Below are 23,862 nucleotides of genomic sequence, written 5' to 3' on the forward strand. Positions count from 1 at the left end.
GGATAGTTTTATAATCTGTCAGATCTTGAAATTTTAATGTATTTAGTCTGATAAATAATGATTTTGTTGATTGTCTGTAGGTGGTTTTATGTATAATTCGTATTGCTCTTTTTTGGAGGATGAAGATTGGATGTGTATTTGTTTTGTATGTGTTCCCCCATACCTCCACACAGTAGATCATGTATGGGAGTATGAGGGAGCAGTACAACATATACAGGTAGGTCTCTGGCTTCATTCAGTATTGCAATTGATTTGAATATACTGGCTTTAATATAATTTATGTGAGGTTTCCAAGTTAATTTGTTGTCAATTAATACTCCAATAAATTTTATTTCAGATACTCTGTCTATTTCTGTGCCATTTATCATGAGCTTTTTCTCCGTGTTGGTTGATCGATTTCCAAATATTATGAATTTTGTTTTACTTAAATTCAATGTGAGTTTATTTTTGTCAAACCAGATCTTCATCCTGCTCAATTCCTTTTCCATACTATCCAGGAGCTGTTCCAAGTTGTCTCCACAGCAGAGTAAGTTAGTATCATCAGCGAAGAGAATAGTTTCAAGAGTTTTTGACAATTCACATATATTATTGATATACAAAATGAATAATAATGGCCCTAACACTGAGCCCTGGGGCACCCCACACGTAACCTGCAGTAATTATGATTTATGGTTTTGTATTTCGACATATTGTTCCCGGTTCTGTAGGTAGCTGGATAGCCATGATAGTGCGATGCCTCTAATGCCATATCTTTGTAGTTTCTTTATTAAGAACTCGTGGTCTACGGTGTCAAATGCTTTTTTTAAGTCCAAAAAAATCCCTACTGCATACTCTTTATTTTCTATTGCCTTAGTAATTTTTTCTATAAATTCAATAATTGCAAATGAAGTTGTTCTGTTAGCTCTAAAACCATATTGTTGTTCGTACAGTATGTTATGTTTGGTGATAAATTCGTCCAGTCTTGTGTAAAATATTTTTTCCAGTATTTTGGAGAACTGTGGAAGCAATGAAATGGGTCTGTAATTTGAAAGTACATGTTTGTCTCCAGTTTTATATATTGGTATGACTTTAGCTGTTTTCATTTTGTTGGGAAATACACCGGTTTGAAGGGACTGATTACAAATGTGAGTCAGAGGTCTTGCTATGCATTCTATAATGGTTTTAACTGTAAACATGTCAATATCAGTCTGTGGATTTCTTACTCTTGAGTTTTTTTACAGTGTCAATAATTTCTTTTTCTTCAGTCCCTCTTATAAATATTGTATCCTTTACATATATCTCTTTACTTTCTACACCATCGCTGCTACCAGTCTTGGCAATTTTTCCGGCCAAATCAGGACCAACACCAACAAAGAATTTGTTGAATTCGTTTGCAGCTGAGGCCATAGTGATTATTGTGTTGTTTTTAGACAGGCTTGTACACGCTAGAATTTAGAAGATTGAGGGGGGATCTTATAGAAACTTACAACATTCTTAAGTGGTTGGACAGGCTAGATACAAGAATATTATTCCCGATGTTGGGGAAGTCCTGAACAAGGGGTCACAGTTTAAGGATAAGAGGGAAGTCTTTTAGGACCGAGATGAGGAAATCATTTTTTACACAGAGAGTGGTGAATCTGTGGAATTCTCTGCCACAGAAGGTAGTGGAGTCCAGTTCATTGGCTAGATTTAAGAGGGAGTTAGATGTGGCCGTTGTGGCTAAAGGGATCAGGGGGTATGGAGATAAAGGCAGGTATGGGATATTGTTTTGGATGATCAGCCATGATCATATTGAATGGTGCTGCTGGCTCGAAAGGCCAAATGGCCTATTCATGCACCTATTGTCTATTGGCCCAATATATATGTAAATTAAGGTCACCCATGATAACTGCTTACCCTTTGCTACACGCATCCCTAATTTCCTGCTTGATGCCGTCCCCAACCTCCCTACTGCTGTTTGGTGGTCTGTATACCACTCCAACAAGTGTTTTTTGCCCTTGGCTATTTCACAGTTCTAGCCATACCGATTCTGCAGCATCCAAGCTAATGTCTCTCCTTGCTATTGCATTAATCCCCTCTTTAACCAGCTCCTCTTCCTTTCTGTCTATCCTACCTGAATATCGAATACCCCTGCATGTTTAGCTCCCAGCCTTGGTCACCCTGGAGCCATGACTCCGTAATTCCAACTATATCATATCCCTTGACTACTAACTGTGCATTCAATTCATCCTTATTTGAATGCTCCTCGCATTAAAGCACAGAGCTTTCAGGTTAGTTTTTCATATCTCCCTTCTCCATTTTGCTTTTGCCCTCCATTTATGGCCCTCTATCTTCTTGCATTGGGTCCCACCCACCTGCCCTGTTAATTTAAACGTGACCTTTCCTACACTTTCCCGTTAACTGCACGGATACGTGTCCACGTTGTTGACTCCACCCCACCACTTTATAGTTTAAACCCACCCGTGTAGCACAAGCAAACCTGCCTGCCAGAATGTGGGTCCCCTTCCAATTAAGGTGCAACCCGTCCCTTTTGTATATGTCACCCTGGCCCCAGAAGAGATTCCAGTGATGTAGAAATCTAAATCCCTGCCCCCTGCACCAACTCCTCAGCTACACATTCAGATCCCCTATCTCCCTGTTCCTACCCTCACTAGCATGAGGTACTGAAAGCAACCCAGGGATAACCACCCTAGAAGTCCTGCTTTACAGCCTCCTACCTAGTTCTCTATACTCACGTTGCACAACCTCCTTCCTCTTCTTCCCCATGTCATTGTGCCCACGTGCACAACTACTTCCAGCTGTTCACCTTCCCTCTCGAGGATGTTCTGAATTCGGCTCGTGACATCTTGGACCCTGGCACCAGGGAGGCAACACACCATCCTCGAGTCTCACCTGTCACCACAGAATCTACTGTCCGCACATCGGACAAATGGAGTCACCCACCACTATGGCTCTGCCTGACCTCCTTTCCCAGAGCTCCCTCCCTCCCAGTTGCTGGGACCCCGGATCTCATGCTCCATTTCATATTCCGGGTCACAGTCTCCTGCTCGCTCCCACTCTCCCGGCGCTGGCGTAACAATACTGATTTCCGGTGCTATCTGTGTGGAGTTTGCATGTTCTCCCCGTGACTGTGTGGGTGTCCCCAGGTGCTCCAGTTTCTCCCACATCGCTGAAACTAGCTGGGACGTTAATCAGCAGCTGTAAAATGCCCCAGTGTGGGTTAATGGCCACATTTGATCGGCCGGTGTCAGACAATGTCCAAGGTGCAGGACTACATGGAAGTAAGGAGAGGGGCAATGGGAATGATGAGATCGATCCCATAGACACTGGCATGAAGCTGATGGGCCGAGTGGTCGGCCTTGTGGCAATCAGTTCATGGTGGAAGATCGATGAAGCTGGGTTTACAGACGTGGGATTGGTGCCAGCGTTTATCCGGGAGATGGTGTCATTGATCAGGGAGTGAACGGGAGATTATTGGTGCTCAGGGTTGGTGAGGGTGGAGATACAGATGAGGGAGGTGGTGAACAAGAGGCTGGGGACATGAGCTGAACTTGACATTAACACCGAACATCATTCTGTCCGTCAGCCACAGACTCCGCACTCGGTGACCCGTGTGTGACCCACACCGTCCTGGATCAGCCCTGGAGGAGCTCGGATTGTTCCCACACTGAGTGCAGCGCTGGGACATGGATGGGTGATAGAAATCTTGCAGTGGGATGGTACAGATTTAACAGGTAACGTGAGGCGATCATTGCTGAGAAATTGGACACTGATGGAGAATGTAAAGGGGAGAATGAGGGGCGTGTGAAGGGGAGATGTAGGGAGATGGGGATCATCAGTTGCTGCAATGGGACGGGGCGTCAATACTGAGAATGGGGAGATCCCACATTGTGGAGAGAGAGACCGGGGAAGACGGAAGCGGAGGGAAAACAATATTGGATTCCGGGGAATGTTGAACGGGGACGGGGTGCGGTCAGAATGGCCCTGATTCCGGGTCTTTCTCTGGGTGAACAAACTCCCTCAGTTCAGGGGCTGATTCTCTGATTGTTGTTTCAGTTCCGGTGGATGGAAGATTCCGGAGACTGACGTTCCAGGGGATCACTGCTCCGGGCAGTTCCCAGGCTGGTTAGCCGGTAGGGTCAGAGTTTACAACAGATGGTCTCAGTTATTGTCGGGGAGGGTCAGACTGACGACCCAGATATCTCCAGAGGGCCCCTCGCATGGACACGGAACCCAAACTCCCTGAGAGGTTCCCCCACAGTCACTCAGACCGCGCTCCGGCCCTGGATCCTCACGGAGTGCGGTGGGGAAGCTCCAGCTTCCTGGGGTTTCCCGGCAGTGGGACTACGGATCCCATCCGCCCGCTGTCCCTGCTCCAGATCAGAGCCGGAGCAGTTTCAGTGGAGGAGCAGCTCCCAGGGAGCTGGGCCCGTCTCAGGACACCCACAGTTCAGCAACGGGGTGGAGAAATTAAATACACACATTTAGCACCAATGTGCTCATTTTGGAAATGTTTGTCATTTGTTATGGTTACAATAAATGTAACTAAATTAGTTGTTATATTTCCTTTTTTTTAAAAATATTTCTATTAGAAGCAAACATGTTATTATAAAGTATAGTTACATATAGTAAAAAAGACTTTCCATATACATCAATCATACATTATTAAAATTTTCAATTGTCGATTAATTCTGTTTCTAGTGTTTTTTTTATATAGATAGAAAGACAGAGAGAGAAAGAGAGAATTACACATATCAAAAAAGGGAAAAGGTGGAATGAATTACTTATAATATGTCATTGGAGATAGGTTCGTAGATTATAAAGCATAACTTTTCATCTAATCCTGAGTTCAAGCTTCAGTTGGGTTTCCATGCCGGGCCAATCTATCCCTTCAAATAATTAATAAATGGAGCCCATATTTTAACAAAAAGTTCTTGTTTGTCCATTAAGACAAGTCTAATTCTTTCTCTGACATTTCCACAGTCCATATTTTAATTGTGGGGGTTATAGGGCCTTTCCAAAATTTTAATATAGTTTTTTTCCCAGTTATTATACAGTAATCGAGGAAGATTCTTTGGCTTGTTGTAAGTGTTAAACTTTGTTCTGATATTCCAAGTATTATTAATTTTGAGTGGATCCAGTTTGGTATTAACAACTTCAAAGATTATTCCAAAAATAACAGTTCAGAAACTCTTAATTTTTGTACAATTTGCAAAAGTATGTGTTAAATTGGCCTCTAGATGCAGACATTTATCACAAATAGGAGAAATATGTGGGAAGATTCTATTTAGTTTTATTTTGGAGTAATGTAATCTGTGTAAGACTTTAAATTGTATTAAAGCATGTCTGGCATTTAACGAGCATTTATGTATATGTTCTAGACTTTCGTCCCAAATATCTTTAGTTATAGATTGACTAATAACTAAAAATATCTTTAGTTATAGGTTGTTATATTTCTTATGAGGCTGGTCTAGTATATTATATAATAAATCATGTCAAACGGCCCAGAAACAGGCCCTTCGGCCCATGTCGACCATGATGTCCCATCTGAGCTACTCATTCGGCCCGAGTCCCTCCAAACTATACCTGTCCGCTCATCACCAGCTGTCAGCACCCATCAGGGGTGGGGCTTGTGTTTCCAGTCCAGACCCCGGCACCCTAGGGTGTCAGCACCAGGAGCCGGTCTCAGGGAGCAGGGGCTGCTGTGGGGAGTGTGGGTGGGGAGGGTGAGGGCAGCAGCTCATCGCTGACTGAGGCAGGTCAGACCCGACCGTGGCTTGTGATCACTGCCTTACACTGGCTCCACATTCACATTCCCCACCGCACTGTGGCACCGGGTACATTTTACAATGTTTATAATCCTCATTCCAGGTCCCCATCCCAGTGTGGGAGACGGGGAGGTGACCAGGACAGTCTGTTTCACTGTGGGCAGTAACATCTGCTACAGGAACCAGGAGATCAGGGTGAAGAACTGCACCGGTTACTTTGTGTATCAGCTGTGGCCGTTACCCTACACCTACGCTGTGTATTGTACAGGTAGGTCCCCGTTCCCCAGTCACACGGGCTGTTGGGGTTATGGAGATATTCTGGGATGTCCCGAGTCACCAACACACACAGTGGGCTGAGAGTTCAGGTCCATTGCCCCCACACCCCCTCTTGTATCCCCCTCCCCCCCTGATTGACCCCACCGGTCATGAACCCACGGTCAAACCACCACATGGATCGCCCATGGAACCCCTCACCCCTTCCCCTCAGCTCACGGAACTATCCCCCTCACCCCGGGACCATTCCCTATAATTCCTCACCCCTAGACCCGTCCCACCCACCATTCACTCCTGGACCCATCCTTTCCCTCTCCCCCAACCCTGGACCCATCCTTGCAGCCACTTCACCCTTGGACCCGTCCCACATACCCCTCATCCCTAAATCCATCCTACCCACCCCTCATCCTTGAACCCATCCTTGCAGACCCCTTACCCCAGGACATTCCCCTCCACTCCCCCACTCCTGGATCCCCTCCTCGCTCCCCTCCCCTCGACTGTGATACACTGTGATGTCCCACTGACCCCCAGTGTCCCTCCTGTCCACAGTCAGTGACCCTGGGGACTGAGATACACCGTGATATCTCCCACTGATGATCAGGAATGGGAACACATTTACCCTGAAGTCTCATCATCTCCATTTAACCGAGTCCCACTGCTAGGTATTGTTTCATCCACAAATAACCGTATCCAATCTACTTTGGCCCAGTCCTGCCTTACGTTGTGGAAACCAGCCTTCCTCTCGTTTACAATCTGAATTAGTGGACATCCATGTAACCTCGAAACTTACAGAATTACGATCACAATCCACAAAATGTTTCCCCACTGACTCTCCCATTATCTCCCAGCCTCGCTTCCCAAGATTAAGTCCAGATCAGCACGGTATTCCCGACTCTGATCGAGGGTCCCAGCCTGAAATGTCTCCTATCCATTTCTGCCACAGATGCTGCCTGACCCGCTGAGTTACTCCAGCATTTGTGTTTTGCTCAAGATTCCAGCATCTGCCTTTCCTTGTGTCTCCAGCCCCACATCTAGTAGCACGATCCACGCATTGGTTTAGGAACCTCTCTTAAGTACACTGTACACATTTCTCCCAAACAAATCCCCTCGTACGAAGTCTCTCCAGGTCAATATTGTGGAAGTTAAATCCTCCAATACTCTAACCTGGAGACGTGGGATTGGTGCCAGCGTTTATCCGGGAGATGGTGTCATTGATCAGGGAGTGAACGGGAGATTATTGGTGCTCGGGGTTGGTGAGGGTGGAGATACAGATGAGGGAGGTGGTGAACAAGAGGCTGGGGACATGAGCTGAACTTGACATTAACACCGAACATCATTCTGTCCCTCAGCCACAGACTCCGCACTCGGTGACCCGTGTGTGACCCACACCGTCCTGGATCAGCCCTGGAGGAGCACGGATTGTTCCAACACTGAGTGCAGCGCTGGGACATGGATGAGGGATAGAAATCTCGCAGTGGGATGGTACAGATTTAACAGGTAACGTGAGGCGATCATTGCTGAGAAATTGGACACTGATGGAGAATGTAAAGGGGATAATGAGGGGCGTGTGAAGGGGAGATGTAGGGAGATGGGGATCATCAGTTGCTGCAATGGGACGGGGCGTCAATACTGAGAATGGGGAGATCCCACATTGTGGAGAGAGAGACCGGGGAAGACGGAAGCGGAGGGAAAACAACATTGGATTCCGGGGAATGTTGAACGGGGACGGGGTGCGGTCAGAATGGCCCTGATTCCGGGTCTTTCTCTGGGTGAACAAACTCCCTCAGTTCAGGGGCTGACTCTCTGATTGTTGTTTCAGTTCCGGTGGATGGAAGATTCCGGAGACTGACGTTCCAGTGAATCACTGCTCCGGGAAAAGACCAGGCTGGTTAGCCGGTAGGGTCAGAGTTTACAACAGATGGTCTCAGTTATTGTCGGGGAGGGTCAGACTGACGACCCAGATCTCTCCAGAGGGCCCCTCGCACGGACACGGAACCCAAACTCCCTGAGAGGTTCCCCCACAGTCACTCAGACCGCGCTCCGGCCCTGGATCCTCATGGAGTGCGGTGGGGAAGCTCCAGCTTCCTGGGGTTTCCCAGCAGTGGGACTACGGATCCCATCCGCCCGCTGTCCCTGCTCCAGATCAGAGCCGGAGCAGTTTCAGTGGAGGAGCAGCTCCCAGGGAGCTGGGCCCGTCTCAGGACACCCACAGTTCAGCAACGGGGCGGAGAAATTAAATACACACAACATTTAGCACAAATGTGCTCATTTTGGAAATGTTTGTCATTTGTTATGGTTACAATTAATGTAACTAGTTTAGTTGTGATATTTCTGATGAGGCTGATCTATCTTCTATCTATATTACTAAAAGTCTGTTCTTGACCGGTTTTGGCCATCTGTGCTGCGATTTCCGAGAGAACGCCGCGACCTACGGCCGTCATTTTTGGCCACCTCGCTCACAGCCCCCCTCCGCTATATGTGTGCCATGGATTTTTCCCGTCGATGAAAAATGACAGAGATATTAATGTTTTTACAAAATTCCCCATTCTCTCTGCTGCCCCTGCTGGAGGGAGGGGGAGGGACTATAAAACCAGGAAGTGGTGTGCCTCAATCAGTCTCTGCAAGTGGTGTGCCTCAATCAGTCTCTGCAAGTGGTGTGCCTCAATCAGAGCTCTGAATGACACTGAACAAATGTCTCCACAGCTGTGAGTACCCATAATGTGGTTTGAAAATGAAAATATGGTTAGTTTGAGGAAAAAAGCACTGCCTGCAAATGGTTGTTTGGGGGGTTTGGGTTGAAGTAAAAAGGCACCCTCTCTCTCTCTCTCCCCTCCTCTCTCTTCCCACTTCTCTCTCTCTCCCTATCCCTCTCTCTCACCGGGTGATTCTCGCTCTCTCTCCCCCCCACTCTCTCTACCCCCTCTCTCTCCCTCCTCTCTCTCTCCCCCTCCCCCCTTCCCCCCTCTCTCCCCCTCTCCCCCCCTCCCCCCCCCCTCTCCCCCCCCCCCCTCTCCCCCCCCCCCCCCCCCCCCTCTCCCCCTCTCCCCCCTCTCCTCCCCCTCTCCCCCCCTCCCCCTCCCCTCTCCCCCCCCCCCCCCCTCCTCTCCCCCCCCCCCTCCCCCCTTCCCCCCCCCCCCTCTCTCCCCCCTCTCTCCCCCCCCCCTCCCCTCTCCCCCCTCTCCCCCCTCTCTCTCCCCCCCCTCCCCCCCCCTCTCTCCCCCTCTCTCCCCCTCCCCCCCCTCTCTCACCCCCCTCTCTCTCCCCCCCTCTCTCCCCCCCTCTCTCTCTCCCCTCTCCCCCCTCTTACCCCCCTCTTACCCCCCTCTCTCCCTCTCCCCCCTCTCTCCCCCTCCCCCTCTCTCCCCCCCCCTCTCTCCCCCCCCAACTTACGGGCAGACCAAAGAGCTTCTTTCACCGAGTTGATGATCTTACTGCTGGACTTGATGTCTATCTCCAAATGTGTCCCGGGAAACAGTCCGTAATTCACACAGTGCTCTGTTGCGGAACTATTCGGGATCAACCGTGACAAGGACCCTTGCATCACTCTCTAGATTCTCTGTGAAGAGGTGGACAACCATGTCCTCTCCTCAGCTGCCGTCCCAAAGGCAGCGCTCTTTGGGAGCAAAATTCCGATGGTGTTGGAAGGATCTGACTGGGAGAGTCCCTCCAACCGCCAGCCAAGCTGGGTGTTGGTGCTTGTTGGTGAGTTCTGGCGATGAGCCATTTCACCAGACGAGCTGGGCATTCTGCACTGGGAACCACGCCACAGAATCCATCGTGTCCTTTTCCTGCAGTGCCTGCAGGATGTTCTGTGCTGACCACTGCCTGATGGACCTATGGACAAAGGTGTTGGCCCACAAGACCCTTTCCACTTGCGGCACAGTGGCACAGTGGTAGAGTTGATGCCTTAAAGCGCTAGAGACCCGGGTTTAATCCTGACTACAGATGCTGCCTGTACGGAGTTTGTACATTCTCCCTGTGACAGTGTGAGTTTCCTCAGGGTGCTCCAGTTTCCTCACACACTCCAAAGCCGTACATGTTTGTGGGTTAATTGGCTTTGTTAAAATTGTAAATTGTCCTTGTTAGTGTACAGTTAGTTTACAGGGTGATCGCAGGTCGGTGCAGACTTGGTGGGCAGAAGGGCCTGTTTCCCTGCTGTTTGTCTAAAGTTTACAGACAGGTGATTTGGCAAAGTCCAGAGAACTGGCACATTGTGTGGCATCGGAGCCAGGCTCATCCTTCACAACACCGGGGACAGGTAGAACCGCAGCAGGTAGTGACATTTGGTGCCCAGGTGCTTTGGCCGTAGACTTAGGAGGCTACCAGCATGACGGCGACGTTGAGCACCTTTTATCCCTGTTGTCTGCTGACTCGTGCACCGTGACCCATCAGACCCGCTCCATCATTGAACCTACTCCATCATTGAACCCGCTCCATCATTGAACCCGCTCCATCATTGAACCCGCTCCATCATTGAACCAACTCCATCATTGAACCCTCTCCATCATTGAACCAACTCCATCATTGAACCAACTCCATCATTGAACCAACTCCATCATTGAACCAACTCCATCATTGAACCAACTCCATCATTGAACCAACTCCATCATTGAACCAACTCCATAATTGAACCAACTCCATCATTGAACCAACTCCATCATTGAATCAGCTCCATCATTGAACCCATTCCATCATTGAACCAACTCCATCATTGAACCAACTCCATCATTGAACCAGCTCCATCATTGAACCAACTCCATCATTGCACCAACTCCATCATTGAACCCACTCCATCATTGAACCAGCTCCATCATTGAACCAGCTCCATCATTGAACCAACTCCATCATTGAACCTGAGCCGGGGTGATCGCTGAGGCACAGGACTTTGGGACGGGCCGCACTAACACCAAGTCCACAGTCTCGGGGACACCTCATGAACAAACATTTTTCCGTTATCCCCACATCCAATGTTTTTCTTGACCATGGCTGTTTGCTCCAGCCAATTCTTGTAACATTCCTTCATCAACTCCACAGAACCAAATCCCCAGCAACTCAAGAAGTCCCATCCGCCCGCAGTCCCTGCTCCAGATCAGAGCCGGAGCAGTTTCAGTGGAGGAGCAGATCCCAGGGAGCTGGGCCCGCCTCAGGACACCCACCGTTCAGCAACGAGGTGGAGAAATTAAATATACACAACATTTAGCACAAAGATAGATTATTGGTTTTAATTTCTGATTGTTTGTGAATGAAGTTGCACGGGTCAGTTCCAGTTTCTAGTTTCATAATTCAGCAACCATCAGGGGCGGGGCTTGTGTTTCCAGTCCAGACCCGGCACCCTAGGGTGTCAGCACCAGGAGCCAGTCTCAGGGAGCAGGGGCTGCTGTGGGGAGTGTGGGTGGGGAGGGTGAGGGCAGCAGCTCGCCGCTGAATGAGGCAGGTCAGACCCGACCGTGGCTTGTGATCACTGCCTTACACTGGCTCCACATTCACATTCCCCACCGCACTGTGGCACCGGGTATGTTTTACAATGTTTATAATCCTCATTCCAGGTCCCCATCCCAGTGTGGGGGATGGGGAGGTGACCAGGACAGTCTGTTTCAACAAGGGCAGTAACATCTGCAACAGGAACCGGGAGATCAGGGTGAAGAACTGCACCGGTTACTTTGTGTATCAGCTGTGGCCGTCACCCCACGATGATGCTGTGTATTGTACAGGTAGGTCCCCGTTCCCCAGTCACATGAGCTCCCATCCCGCGGTCTGACCTGTGACCCTCCTTGGTCCCATTGCCCCGTAGGTTCCAGCCTCTCCCCCTTACCCCTGGACCTTTGCTTCCCTCCCCCTGATGGAAACATCACTCTCCCTCCTCCATCCTGGACTCTTCACTCTCTCTGGCACCGTCCACTACCCTACTCTCCCCCCGGCCAGGTCCCCTCCCCTTGGTACAGTCCCCTCTCCACTTGCCCCGTCGCCTAAACCCCCCCCCCCCCTCTTCGCACAGACCCTCTCCCCTCCCTCCCCCAACATTTCCTCTCCACAACTCCTTGGTTCACTCATCTCTTCCCACTCAAACCTTCCCTTCCACAGGTACTTTTTCATGCATTCGCAGTAGATGTAACACCTGTCCCTGTTCCTCCCCCCTCACCTTCATCCAGTGACACTGACAGTCATTCCAGTTGATACAGAGGATCACATGTACATCCTCGAAGCTCATCTACTGCGTCCAGTGTTGCTGATGCGGGCTCCTGTATATCGGCGAGACAAAGTGTGGACTCGGCAAACATTTTGCCAAACACATGTTCACGGTCCACCAAGGTCTACTAAATTCCGGTTGCTAACCATTATATCCCCTTCCCATTCCCATCCCCAACACTGTCCCCTACCACCCGCCACCTTTCTTCTTTCCTCTCTGTGCCCCTCCTAAACTCACACCTATTTACACCTAAGGTACTGGAAGAGAGAAGGTGGGAGACAGTGAGAACGGGAGGGAAGCATGGAATGCCAACGTCCCCGGGTGTTGTACCTCTTGTGAACAGGTTCACCCACTTAGAAGCTGTCGGGACAGAAGAGGTGTATACACTGGGCGACGGACTGGCTTGTGATGCGAATAGGGCTGTTGAGCCAAAACCAAAAAGGCCTAAGGCAGGCAACGCCATTGTAGTGGGAGACTCCATTGTGAGAGGTACGGACAGGGGTTTCTGCGGCAACAGACGGGATGCGAGGATGGTGTGCTGCCTTCCTGGTGCCAGGATCCAGGATGTCACGGACAGAGTGCAGAAAATCCTCAAGGGCGAAGGTGAACATCCGGAAGTGGTAGTGCATGTCGGCACAAACGATGTCGGAAAGAAGGGGATGAATATTCTGCAGCGTGACTTTAGAGAGCTCGGAAAAATGCTGAAAAGCAGGACCTCCAGGGTTGTTATCTCCGGTTTGCTTCCAGTTCCTCGTGCTGGCGAGAGCAGGAACAGGGAGATACGGGACCTGAACGTGTGGCTGAGGAACTGGTGCATGGGGCAGGGATTTAGATTCTTAGATCACTGGGATCTGTTTTGGGGTAAGGGGGAACTGTACAAAAGGGACGGATTGCATCTTAACAGGTGGGGAACAGCATACTGGCAGGCAGGTTTGCCACTGCTACACGGGTGGTTTTAAACTCAATAAGGGGGGTGGGGTGTCGAATGGGCTAGTGGAGGATGGAGTTAAAGGGAAAGAGTTTCTTAAATGTGTGAACGTAGAGACAGAGGGGTGTAAAATGAGGGTAGAAGCAATAGGTAGCAAGGTGAAAAGTAAAAGTGGCAGGCCGGAAAATCCAGGGCAAAAATCAAAAAGGGCCACTTTTCAACAAAATTGTATAAGGGGTAAGAGTGTTGTAAAAACAAGCCTGAAGGCTTTGTGTCTCAATGCAAGGAGCATTCGTAATAAGGTGGATGAGTTGAATGTGCAGATAGCTATTAATGACTATGATATGGTTGGGATCACGGAGACATGGCTCCAGGGTGACCAAGGCTGGGAGCTGAACATCCAGGGATATTCAATATTCAGGAGGGATAGAGAGAAAGGAAAAGGACGTGGGGTAGCGTTGCTGATTAGACAGGAGATTAACGCAATGGAAAGGAAGGACATTAGTTTGCAGGATGTGGAATCGGTATGGGTAGAGCTGCGAAACACTATTGGGCAGAAAACGCTGGTGGGTGTTGTGTACAGGCCACCTAACAGTAGTAGTGAAGTTGGAGATGGTATCAAACAGGAAATTAGAAATGCGTGCGACAAAGGCAAAACCGTTATAATGGGTGACTTCAATCTACATATAGATTGGGTGAATCAAATTGGCAGGGGTGCTGAGGAAGAGGATTTTTTGGAATGTATGCGGGATAGTTATCTAAATTAACATGTAGAGGAACCAACGAGAGAGCAGGCTATTATAGACTGGGTATTGAGTAATGAGGAAGGGTTAGTTAGCAGTCTTGTTGTACGTGCCCACTTGGGCAAGAGTGACCATAATATGATTGAGTTCTTCATTAGGAGAGTGACATTGTTAATTCAGAAACAATGGTTCTGAACTTAAAGAAAGGTAACTTTGAGGGTATGAGACGTGAATTGGCCAAGATTGACTGGCAATTAATTCTCAAAGAGTTGACGGTGGATATGCAATGGAAGACATTTAAAGACTGCATGGATGAACTACAAAAATTGTTCATCCCAGTTTGGCAAAAGAATAAATCAGGGAAGGTAGTGCATCCATGGATAACAAGGGAAATCAGGGATAGTATCAAAGCGAAGGATGATGCGTACAAATTAGCCAGAAAAAGCAGCATACCGGAGGACTGGGAGAAATTCAGAGACCAGCAGAGGAGGACAAAGGGCTTAATCAATACCAAGACCACTCCTCGAACCCCAACCTGAGCCGTCCCCTATCCCCTCCCCCAAGGATCTCCCCTCCACGAGACCAGGCCATTCCCTCCCCTCACTCGCCCCAGGTCCGACCCGTCCCCTCCCCTCGCCCGAAACCGAGTGAGCCAGGATGTGAGGGGGAAGCAGGGAGAGGGTGGAGTGGACAGAGGGGGTGGGAGAGAGGGAAAGGGTGGGTGAGGGAGAGGCAGGGTGGAGGAGGAGGTGAGAGTTCAGGGAGGGGCGAGCGGAGGGGAATGAGGGCAGAGTGAGGACGGGAATGATGGGGGTGAGGAGCAGAGGGAGTGGGGAGCAGAGCGGAGTGATGCAGGGACGGGTCCCAATGTGTGAGGTGTGTGGGGTGGAGGAGCTGGGAGGCAGTAACGGTCACTCCACTGTGGAGTGGGATGTACTGGGGGTGTCAGGATACACGGTGCAGGAGAGGGCTGGACCGTTGGTGTCACCAGAGACTGGTGTCGGCCGTGCACTTCCCTCTGCTCCCATCCCGCAGAGATGCTGGATTATTTCCACACTACACCCACTGTCTGTCCACACTTTATTACAGATCCAGCCTCCGTACCAACTGATGAATCCCAGGAAACAGCAGCTGAACCCCAGAAAACACCCGAACCCCAGGAAACAACACCCGAACCCCAAGAAACGGCAACTGAACCCCGGAAGGATGTGTCAACCGTCCCAGAACCAGATACAACCTCAGGTATTGATGTGGGGAGGGGGAGGTCTGGAGTGAGGGGAGGTGGGGAGGTGGGGGTGGGGAGGGGGAGGTCTGCATTATGGGGGCGGGGGCTGAATGGTGAAGCGAGTGAGCGTGTGCACGGATTGGGTGAGGGGTGTGAGTGAGTCGGGAAAAGGATGGATTTAGTCAGGATCCAGGGATAGAGCTCTGTAGGAGAGTCGAGGAGGAACAAGGAAGCGTGGCGTGGAGCGTGTTGGAGGAGTGTGTAATGTTCCAGGTGAGATGTGGGACCTGTGAGATTTGGTGTGTGTTGCTGTCAGCACGGACTGGTGACTCTTGGTCTCTGCAGCCGACTTCCCTCCTGATCAGCTGTTCAATGTGTTTTTACTCTTTTACCCTCCCTGTCCCTCCTCCTCTCTCTTCTTCCAGATCCACCATTGGACACAACTCTGGAACCCCAGGGAGCAGGGACTGGAGACTCTGGTCCGGGTTTAACTAGTGACCCAGCAGGGTCTGCAAGCTCAGGTATCAGTGGTGGGGAGCATGGAACATAGAAAAAGGCAGCACGGTGGTGCAGCGGTAGAGTTGCTGGCTTACAGCGCCAGAGACACGGGTTTGATCCTGACTATGGGTGTTGTCTGTACGGAGTTTGTACGTTCTCCCCGTGACCTGCGTGGGTTTTCTCTGGGTGCTTCGGTTTCCTCCCACACACCAAAGACGTACAGGTTTGTAGGTTAATTGGCTTGGTATAATTGTAAATTGTCCCTGGTGTGTAGTATAGTGTGTAGTTTAGTGTTAGTGTGCGGGGATCGCTGGTCAGTGCGGACTCGGTGGGCTGAAGGGTCTTGTTTCCACGCTGTATCTCCAAACTAAACTATAACCATATAACCATATAACAATTACAGCACGGAAACAGGCCATCTCGGCCCTACAAGTCCGTGCCGAACAACTTTTTTCCCTTAGTCCCACCTGCCTGCACTCATACCATAACCCTCCATTCCCTTCTCATCCATATGCCTATCCAATTTATTTTTAAATAATACCAACGAACCTGCCGCCACCACTTCCACTGGAAGCTCATTCCACACCGCTACCACTCTCTGAGTAAAGAAGTTCCCCCTCATGTTACCCCTAAACTTCTGTCCCTTAATTCTGAAGTCATGTCCTCTTGTTTGAATCTTCCCTATTCTCAAAGGGAAAAGCTTGATCACGTCAACTCTGTCTATCCCTCTCATCATTTTAAAGACCTCTATCAAGTCCCCCCTTAACCTTCTGCGCTCCAGAGAATAAAGACCTAACTTATTCAACCTATCTCTGTAACTTAGTTGTTGAAACCCAGGCAACATTCTAGTAAATCTCCTCTGTACTCTCTCTATTTTGTTGACATCCTTCCTATAATTGGGCGAGCAAAATTGTACACCATACTCCAGATTTGGTCTCACCAATGCCTTGTACAATTTTGACATTACATCCCAGCTTCTATACTCAATGCTCTGATTTATAAAGGCTAGCATACCAAAAGCTTTCTTTACCACCCTATCTATATGAGATTCCACCTTCAAGGAACTATGCACGGTTATTCCCAGATCCCTCTGTTCAACTGTATTCTTCAATTCCCTACTATTTATCATGTACGTCCTATTTTGATTTGTCCTGCCAAGGTGTAACACCTCACATTTATCAGCATAACACTCCATCTGCCATCTTTCACATTTATCAGCATTACACTCCATCTGCCGCTGTATCTCCAAACTAAACTAAACAGGACATTACAGGAACAGGCCCATCACCCCACAAAGTCCGTGCCGAACATGATGCCAATTTGAACCTCTGCCTGCACGTGATCCATATCCCTACATTTCCTGCATACAAACATGCCTCACCAAAAAACGTAATATCCACTATCGTATCAGCCTCCACCACCACTTCTGGCAGCATGTTCCAGGCCCCCACCACTGTGTAAAAGACTTGTCCCCCACATCTGTTAAACTTTGCACCTTGTATCTTAAAGCTGTGCCTTCTAGTCTTTGACATTTCCACCCTGAGGGAAAAGTTCTAAATGGCTACCTCATCATTGCTTCATAATTTTATATACTTCTGTCTGATCTATACTTAGCCTCGACAACCCAGAGAAAACATCACCTGAATACCTCCGCACAGTCCGCCAAGGCCAACGAGATCTCCCCGTTGCTAAACACATTAACTCCTCCTCCCATTCCCATACTGACCTTTCTGTCCTGGGCCTCCTCCACTGTCAGAGTGAGGCCCAACACAAATTGGAGAAACAACACCTCATATTTCGTCAGGGCAGGTTACAACCCAGTGGTTTGATAATAGATTTCTCTAACTTCTAATAACCCTTTGCTTTTCCTCTCCCTCCGTCCCACCACCATCCTCGTTCACTGACTCGTTTCACTGTCCTCCAGATTAATTTACTGATATTATGCCTTGTTGTCACCTTCCCTCCCCCTCCCCCAGCTAACAATGAACCATTCAACATTGGCTTGACCATCAGCCATGATCATATTGAATGGCGGTGCAGGCTCGAAGGGCCGAATGGCCTACTCCTGCACCTAATTTCTATGTTTCTATGTCTTCTCTCCAGAGATGCTGCCTGTCTCACTGAGTTACTCCAGCATTTTGTGTCTACCTTTGTTTGTCATAGTCTGCTTTGATCTGCTGTTACCACACCTTACCCTTCCATATCTCCAGTCTCCCTCTCCCCTGACTCTCAGTCTGAAGAAGGGTCTCGACCGAAAATGTCACCCATTCCTTCTCTCCAGAGATGCTGCCAGTCTCACTGAGTTACTCCAGCTTTTTGTGTCCATCTCCAGAGAAAACAACCCAGGGTTGTCCAATGTCTCCTTAAAGCTAATGCCCTCTAATCCAGACAGCATTCTGGTAAACTCCTTCTGCTCCTTGTCCAAAGCCTCCACATCACTCCTGTAATGGGGCAACCACAACGGCTATAACAATACTCCAAATGCAGCCCAACCAAAGTCCTATGTAACTGCAACATAACTTCCTGACTTACCGACCTATTCAGAACTGTGTGTCCACTTTCTCTGGCTGCTCGTTCCATACACCCACCACACTCTGAATAAAAATAGTTGCCCCACTGGTTCCTGTTAAATCTATCCCCTCCCATCTTAAACTTATATCCAACACAGTGTCCATTATGTTACTACAACTTTGTGGCATTTTTTTGTAAACGACCATATTTATATATGTATGCAAAGTGTTGGAGTAAGAGTGGATGATGCAGAATCTCTGGAGAAAATGGATAGTTCATGTCCTCCAGAGATACTGCCTGACCCGCTGAGTTACGCCAGCACTTTGTGGCTTTTTTTGGACATAAATATAAGTGGGTTGGTTAGTACGTTTGGAGATGACACCAATATACTGTAGGTGGAGGTGCGGACTGTGAGGATGGCTGTCAAAGTATACAGTGGGATATAGATCAGTTACTGAAGTGGGTAGAGAAGTGGCAGATGAAGTTTAATCCAAACAAGTGTGAGGTGTTGCACTCTGGGAGGTCAAATGCAAGGGGGAATTATACAGTTAATGTCAAGAAGAACATTGATGCCTGTCATAGTCTGCTTTGATCTGTTGTTTTCACACCTTAGCCTTCCATATCTCCAGTCTCCCTCTTCCCTAACTCTCAGTCTGAAGAAGGGTCTCGACCCAAATTGTCACCCATTCCTTCGCTCCAGAGAATCTGCCTGCCTCACTGAGTTACTCCTGCTTTTTGCGTCTTTCTCCAGAGAATCTGCCTGGATTAGAGTGCATTAGCTTTAAGGAGGGATTCGACAACCCTGGATTGTTTTCTCTGGAGATGGACACAAAAAGCTGGAGTAACTCAACGGGTCAGACTGCATCTTTGGAGAAAGGATGGGTGACGTTCCGGGTCAGGACACTTCTTCCGACTGAAGAGCAGTAGCGACACGAAATGACACCCATCCTTTTTCTCCACAGATGCTGTCTGACCCGTTAGGTTCTTTGTGTCTATGTTTGGTATGAACCAGCATCTGCAGTCTTTGTTTCTACATGTTTCAGAGAAGATAGTGGAGGCAGGTATAATAACAAAATTTACAAGGATGGGAAAGGTTTAGAGGAATTTGGGCCAATATGTGGGCAAATGGAACTAGCTGAGATGTGTCGGCATGGATGAGTTGGGCTGAAGGGCCTGTTTCTGTGCTTTATAATCTGTGACTGTGGCCAGCCCCTCAAATTCACCCCGACTCGGAATGAGGGGAGTGACGTGGAGTGACAGACATTTCAGAAGGAGAGTGGGTGAAAGGAGACTGGATGATGCTGCTCTCTCCACAGAGCCAGTCCTCCAATTCCCAAACTCCACTGACTGTCTGATGACCTGTTGTAGTGTTGCCACAATCCCGTGTCTCTGTTCCTTTATTCCAGATCCCCAGATGTCCACAGTGGAACAGACCCAGGGATCATCGACTGGAGAATCCGTCCAGGAATCGGCTTCTGTCCCAGTGGGAGACACATCCTCAGGTACCAAAGCCTCTCACACATTTTCACTTGTCCTCATTAACCCTGCCATGGGGTCATAGAGTGATACAGTGTGGAAACAACTCACCCACTGGCCAACATGTTCCAGCTACACTAGTCCATCCTGCCAGCATTTGGTCCATATCCCTCCAAACTTGTTCTATCCATGTGCCTATCTAACTGCTTCTTAAATGTTGGGATGGTCCCTGCCATAATTGCCACCTCTCACAGCTTGTTGTATACATCCACCACCCATTGTGAGAAAAGGTTACCCCGCAGATTCCTATTAAATCTTTTCCCCTTCACCTTGAACCTTGTCCTCTGGCCCTCAATTCACCTACTTTGGGCAAGAGACTGCATCTACCCGATCAATTCCTCCCATGATCTCATACACCTCTAGAAGATCACCCCTCAACCTCCTGTGTTCCAAAGAATAAAGTTCTCTCGCCCTGGCAACATCCTTGTAAATATCCTCTCTACATTTTCCAGCTTGACAACATCTTTCCTATAACACGGTGTCCAGAACTGAACACAATACTCTAATTGTGGCCTCACCAACGTCGTAAACAACTGCAACACGAACTCCCAACTTATATCCTCGATACTCTGGCTGATAAAGGCCAATGTGCTAAAAGCCTTTTTGACCACCCGATTTACCTGTAACTCCACCTTCAGGGAACTATGCACCTACACTCCTAGATCCCACTGCTCCACAACACTCCCTGGAGCACTACCATTCAATGTGTAGGTTCTGCTCATATTAGACTTCCCAAAATTCAACATCTCACATTACTGTATTAAATTTAGTCCACCTCAGCCCACCTGCCCAATCGATCAAGATCCTGCTGCAATTTTTCACAACCATCTTCACTATCGGTAAAACCACCCACTTTTGTATCATCTGCAAACTTGCTAATCTTGCCATGTATGTTCCCATCCAAATCATTGATATAGATGACAAACAGTAACGGGCCCAGCACTGAACCCTGAGGCACACCACTAGTTACAGGCCTCCAGTCCGAGAAGCAAACTTCCACCATCACCCTCTGCTTCCTTCCATGAAGTCAGTTTTCTATCCATTCAGCTATCTCTCCTTGGATCCCATTCCATCTAACCTTCCAGAGCAGCCTACCATGAGGATACTTGTCGAATGCTTTACTGAATTCCATTCATACAACATCTATAGCTCTGCCCTCATCGACCTTTCTAGTCACAACATTTGCCACCATTCAGTCTTCCGGCCCCTCTCCTGTATTTAAAGACTCCTCGTGAATATAAACCAGGGTTGACGCAATTTCCTCTCTGGTTTCCCACAATTTCTACGGATATATCTGATCAGGCCCTGGAGATTTGTCTATCTTCATACACGATAGTACCTTCAGTATCACTTGGACCACAACACTGACTGGTCTCATGACACTTCCATTGATTGCTCCAAGTTCCTCAATCCTCCTGTCTTTCTCCTCGGTAAATACAGAGGAGAAATACTGGTTGACGACCTTGCCCATCTCCTGTGGCTCTACACAGAGTTGACCTCATTGATTCCTGAGGGGTCCCACTCTCTCTCTAGTTACCCTTGTCCTCATTATCTATTCATAACATCTCTTGGGGTTGTCCTTAAACGTCACCTATCTATGTTCCCCAGAACTACTGCCTGACCCACTGAGTTACTCCAGCACTTTGTGTCCTTCACATTAAACCAGTCGGGTTCAGTGGAAATGGATGATTCTGTTGTGTGATGTGTAAGAGTGTTAAAGGAATACGGTCCGAGACTCTTGAAAGGCTGGCACCACCATTGTACCGAGCGTGCTGGATCAGTGGGGTATTACTGGAGTAACAGACATGTGGTGAAATAATCTGAGGATTGAGCAGAGACACTGTTGTCCCTGGAGCACATTGAGGACACGTCCAGTAGAACAGATGAGGGAACCAGTGACTGGGCTGTGGGGGATTTTCAGAAAGCATTTAGTACGTTCCTGCACAAGAGGCTGGTCAACAAGGTCAGAGCACATGGAATTGTTCACACACTGACATGGATTGAGAATTGGCTTTTGGACAGAGAGCAACAGGTGGGAATAAGCAGATCATTCTCAGGTTGGCAGCAGTGACGTGTGGGTACAAGAGGGCTCAGTGTTTGGGCCCCAGTGAGTCACAGTCTGTATCAATAACTTGGCTGGGACGATCATCTGTGGACTGAGATACACCGTGATATCTCCCACTGACCCGCAGTGTCCCCCACTGTGCCCCCTGGGACCGAGCCTGGGACCCCCTCCCTGGGACCGAGATATCCCCTATACTCCCCCCCCTGCCTCAAGGGACCCAAACTGACCCACAACCCCTCCCCAATGACCGAGTCTTCACCTCTCCTCCCCCCGGGGCCAAGACCACCCCTCGAACCACAACCTGAGCCGTCCCCTATCCCCTCCTCCTGGGATCTCCCCTCCCCAAGACCAGGCCGTTCCCTCCCCTCACTCGCCTCAGGACCGACCCGTCCCCTCCCCTCCCCGAGACCGAGACCGAGTGAGCCAGGGGGTGAGGGGGAAGCAGGGAGAGGGTGGAGTGGGACAGAGGGGGTGAGAGAGAGGGAAAGGGTGGGTGAGGGAGAGGCAGGGTGGAGGAGGAGGTGAGAGGGCAGGGAGGGGCGAGCGGAGGGGAATGAGGGCAGAGTGACGACGGGAATGATGGGGGTGAGGAGCAGAGGGAGTGGGGAGCAGAGCGGAGTGACGCAGGGACGGGTCCCAATGTGTGAGGTGTGTGGGGTGGAGGAGCTGGGAGGCAGTAACGGTCACTCCACTGTGGAGTGGGATGTACTGGGGGTGTCAGGATACACGGTGCAGGAGAGGGCTGGACCGTTGGTGTCACCAGAGACTGGTGTCGGCCGTGCACTTCCCTCTGCTCCCATCCTGCAGAGATGCTGGATTATTTCCACACTACACCCACTGTCTGTCCACACTTTATTACAGATCCAGCCTCCGTACCAACTGGGGAATCCCAGGAAACAGCAGCTGAACCCCAGGAAACACCCGAACCCCAGGAAACAGCAGCCGAACCCCAGGAAACAGCAGCTGAACCCCGGAAGGATGTGTCCACCGTCCCAGAACCAGATACAACCTCAGGTATTGATGGTTTTTATCTGACATCAGGTATTGATATTTCTGACCACAAACGTCCGTGCTGGTGGGGAAAGGGCAGGGGAGGGTGACTTGAGGAATATTGGTATCGAGGAGATGGAGGAGAGAGGCTGGGGTGTGGGGTGAGGAAATCTGGAGAGAGGGAGGGGAGGAGGGGGTCTGTAATGGACAGGAGGGTGTGTGGAGTGCGGAAGAGGATCAGAAGGGGAGTAGGGGGTTTGTGGGAGGAGGCTTGTAATTGGGGGGTGAAGGGAGGTTGGGAAAAGGTGAGGCGAATTTCTGGTGAGCAGAGGCTGATGGTGGAGAGTGGGGAGGGGGAGGTCTGGAGTGAGTGGAGGTGGGAGTGGGGACGGGGAGATACAATACAATACAATACAATACAATACAATACAATACAATACAATTTTATTGTCATTTGAGCCTCAGTGAGGCTCAAACGAAATTCTGTTTCCACAGCCATACAAAGAGGATTTGGGCTCAGCTGGGGGTGCTGTAAGTAACCCCGTGGATGAGTATTGGGTGGATGGCTGACGTAGATGAGTATAGCCAGGAACATTGACGTGGGGCGGCACGGAACGCCCTTGAAGTGGGACAGTGTGGCGACGGCAGGGCGCCCGTAAATGTGCCTATCTGGCAAGGGGAAGTTAGCACGGGATACAGACCCCATTAACTACAAACCGCGCGACCAGGAGTGTGAGAGCATATCCGGAGCCCGGGGAATACACGCTTTCACCAAACTCCACACAGACAGCAGCCATAGTCAGGATATAACTCGGGTCTCTGTCGCAGTGAGGCAGCAACTCTACCGCTGCCCCTTGTGCCGCCCTAAGAAGTGAATGCGTGACTGGAGATTGCGGGATGAGGGGGTTAGTCAGTGGAGAGCTTGTGGAAAATGTATTTTGGTGACTGACTGACTGACACTCGGGGGCGGGGGCTGAATGGTGAAGCGAGTGAGCGTGTGCGCGGATTGGGTGAGGGGTGTGAGTGAGTCGGGAAAAGGATGGATTTAGTCAGGATCCAGGGATAGAGCTCCGTAGGAGAGTCGAGGAGGAACAAGGAAGCGTGGCGTGGAGCGTGTTGGAGGAGTGTGTAATGTTCCAGGTGAGATGTGGGACCTGTG

At 49.4% G+C, this 23,862-nt stretch overlaps 1 protein-coding gene across 6 annotated transcripts in view; it reads left to right on the forward strand.

Annotated features, from left to right (window-relative positions):
• The window catches only part of LOC116974930 (mucin-5AC-like), a 127,471-nt gene that overhangs the window by 80,386 nt on the left and 23,223 nt on the right, over nt 1–23,862 (forward strand). For 3 of the 6 annotated variants that reach the window (XM_033023544.1, XM_033023548.1, XM_033023545.1), the window contains exons 6-12: nt 3,566–3,713; nt 4,036–4,112; nt 5,851–6,015; nt 14,968–15,120; nt 15,529–15,624; nt 19,519–19,614; nt 22,575–22,727. In XM_033023544.1, coding sequence (XP_032879435.1) covers nt 3,566–3,713; nt 4,036–4,112; nt 5,851–6,015; nt 14,968–15,120; nt 15,529–15,624; nt 19,519–19,614; nt 22,575–22,727 — 888 coding nt within the window. Of the gene's footprint in view, nt 1–3,565; nt 3,714–4,035; nt 4,113–5,850; nt 6,016–7,369; nt 7,518–7,839; nt 7,917–11,566; nt 11,732–14,967; nt 15,121–15,528; nt 15,625–19,518; nt 19,615–22,574; nt 22,728–23,862 lie in introns of all 6 variants that reach the window. The other 3 variants (XM_033023543.1, XM_033023547.1, XM_033023546.1) reach the window with 3 other exon arrangements.

This window comes from Amblyraja radiata, chromosome 7 (assembly GCF_010909765.2).
Source record: "Amblyraja radiata isolate CabotCenter1 chromosome 7, sAmbRad1.1.pri, whole genome shotgun sequence".
NCBI lineage: Eukaryota > Metazoa > Chordata > Chondrichthyes > Rajiformes > Rajidae > Amblyraja > Amblyraja radiata.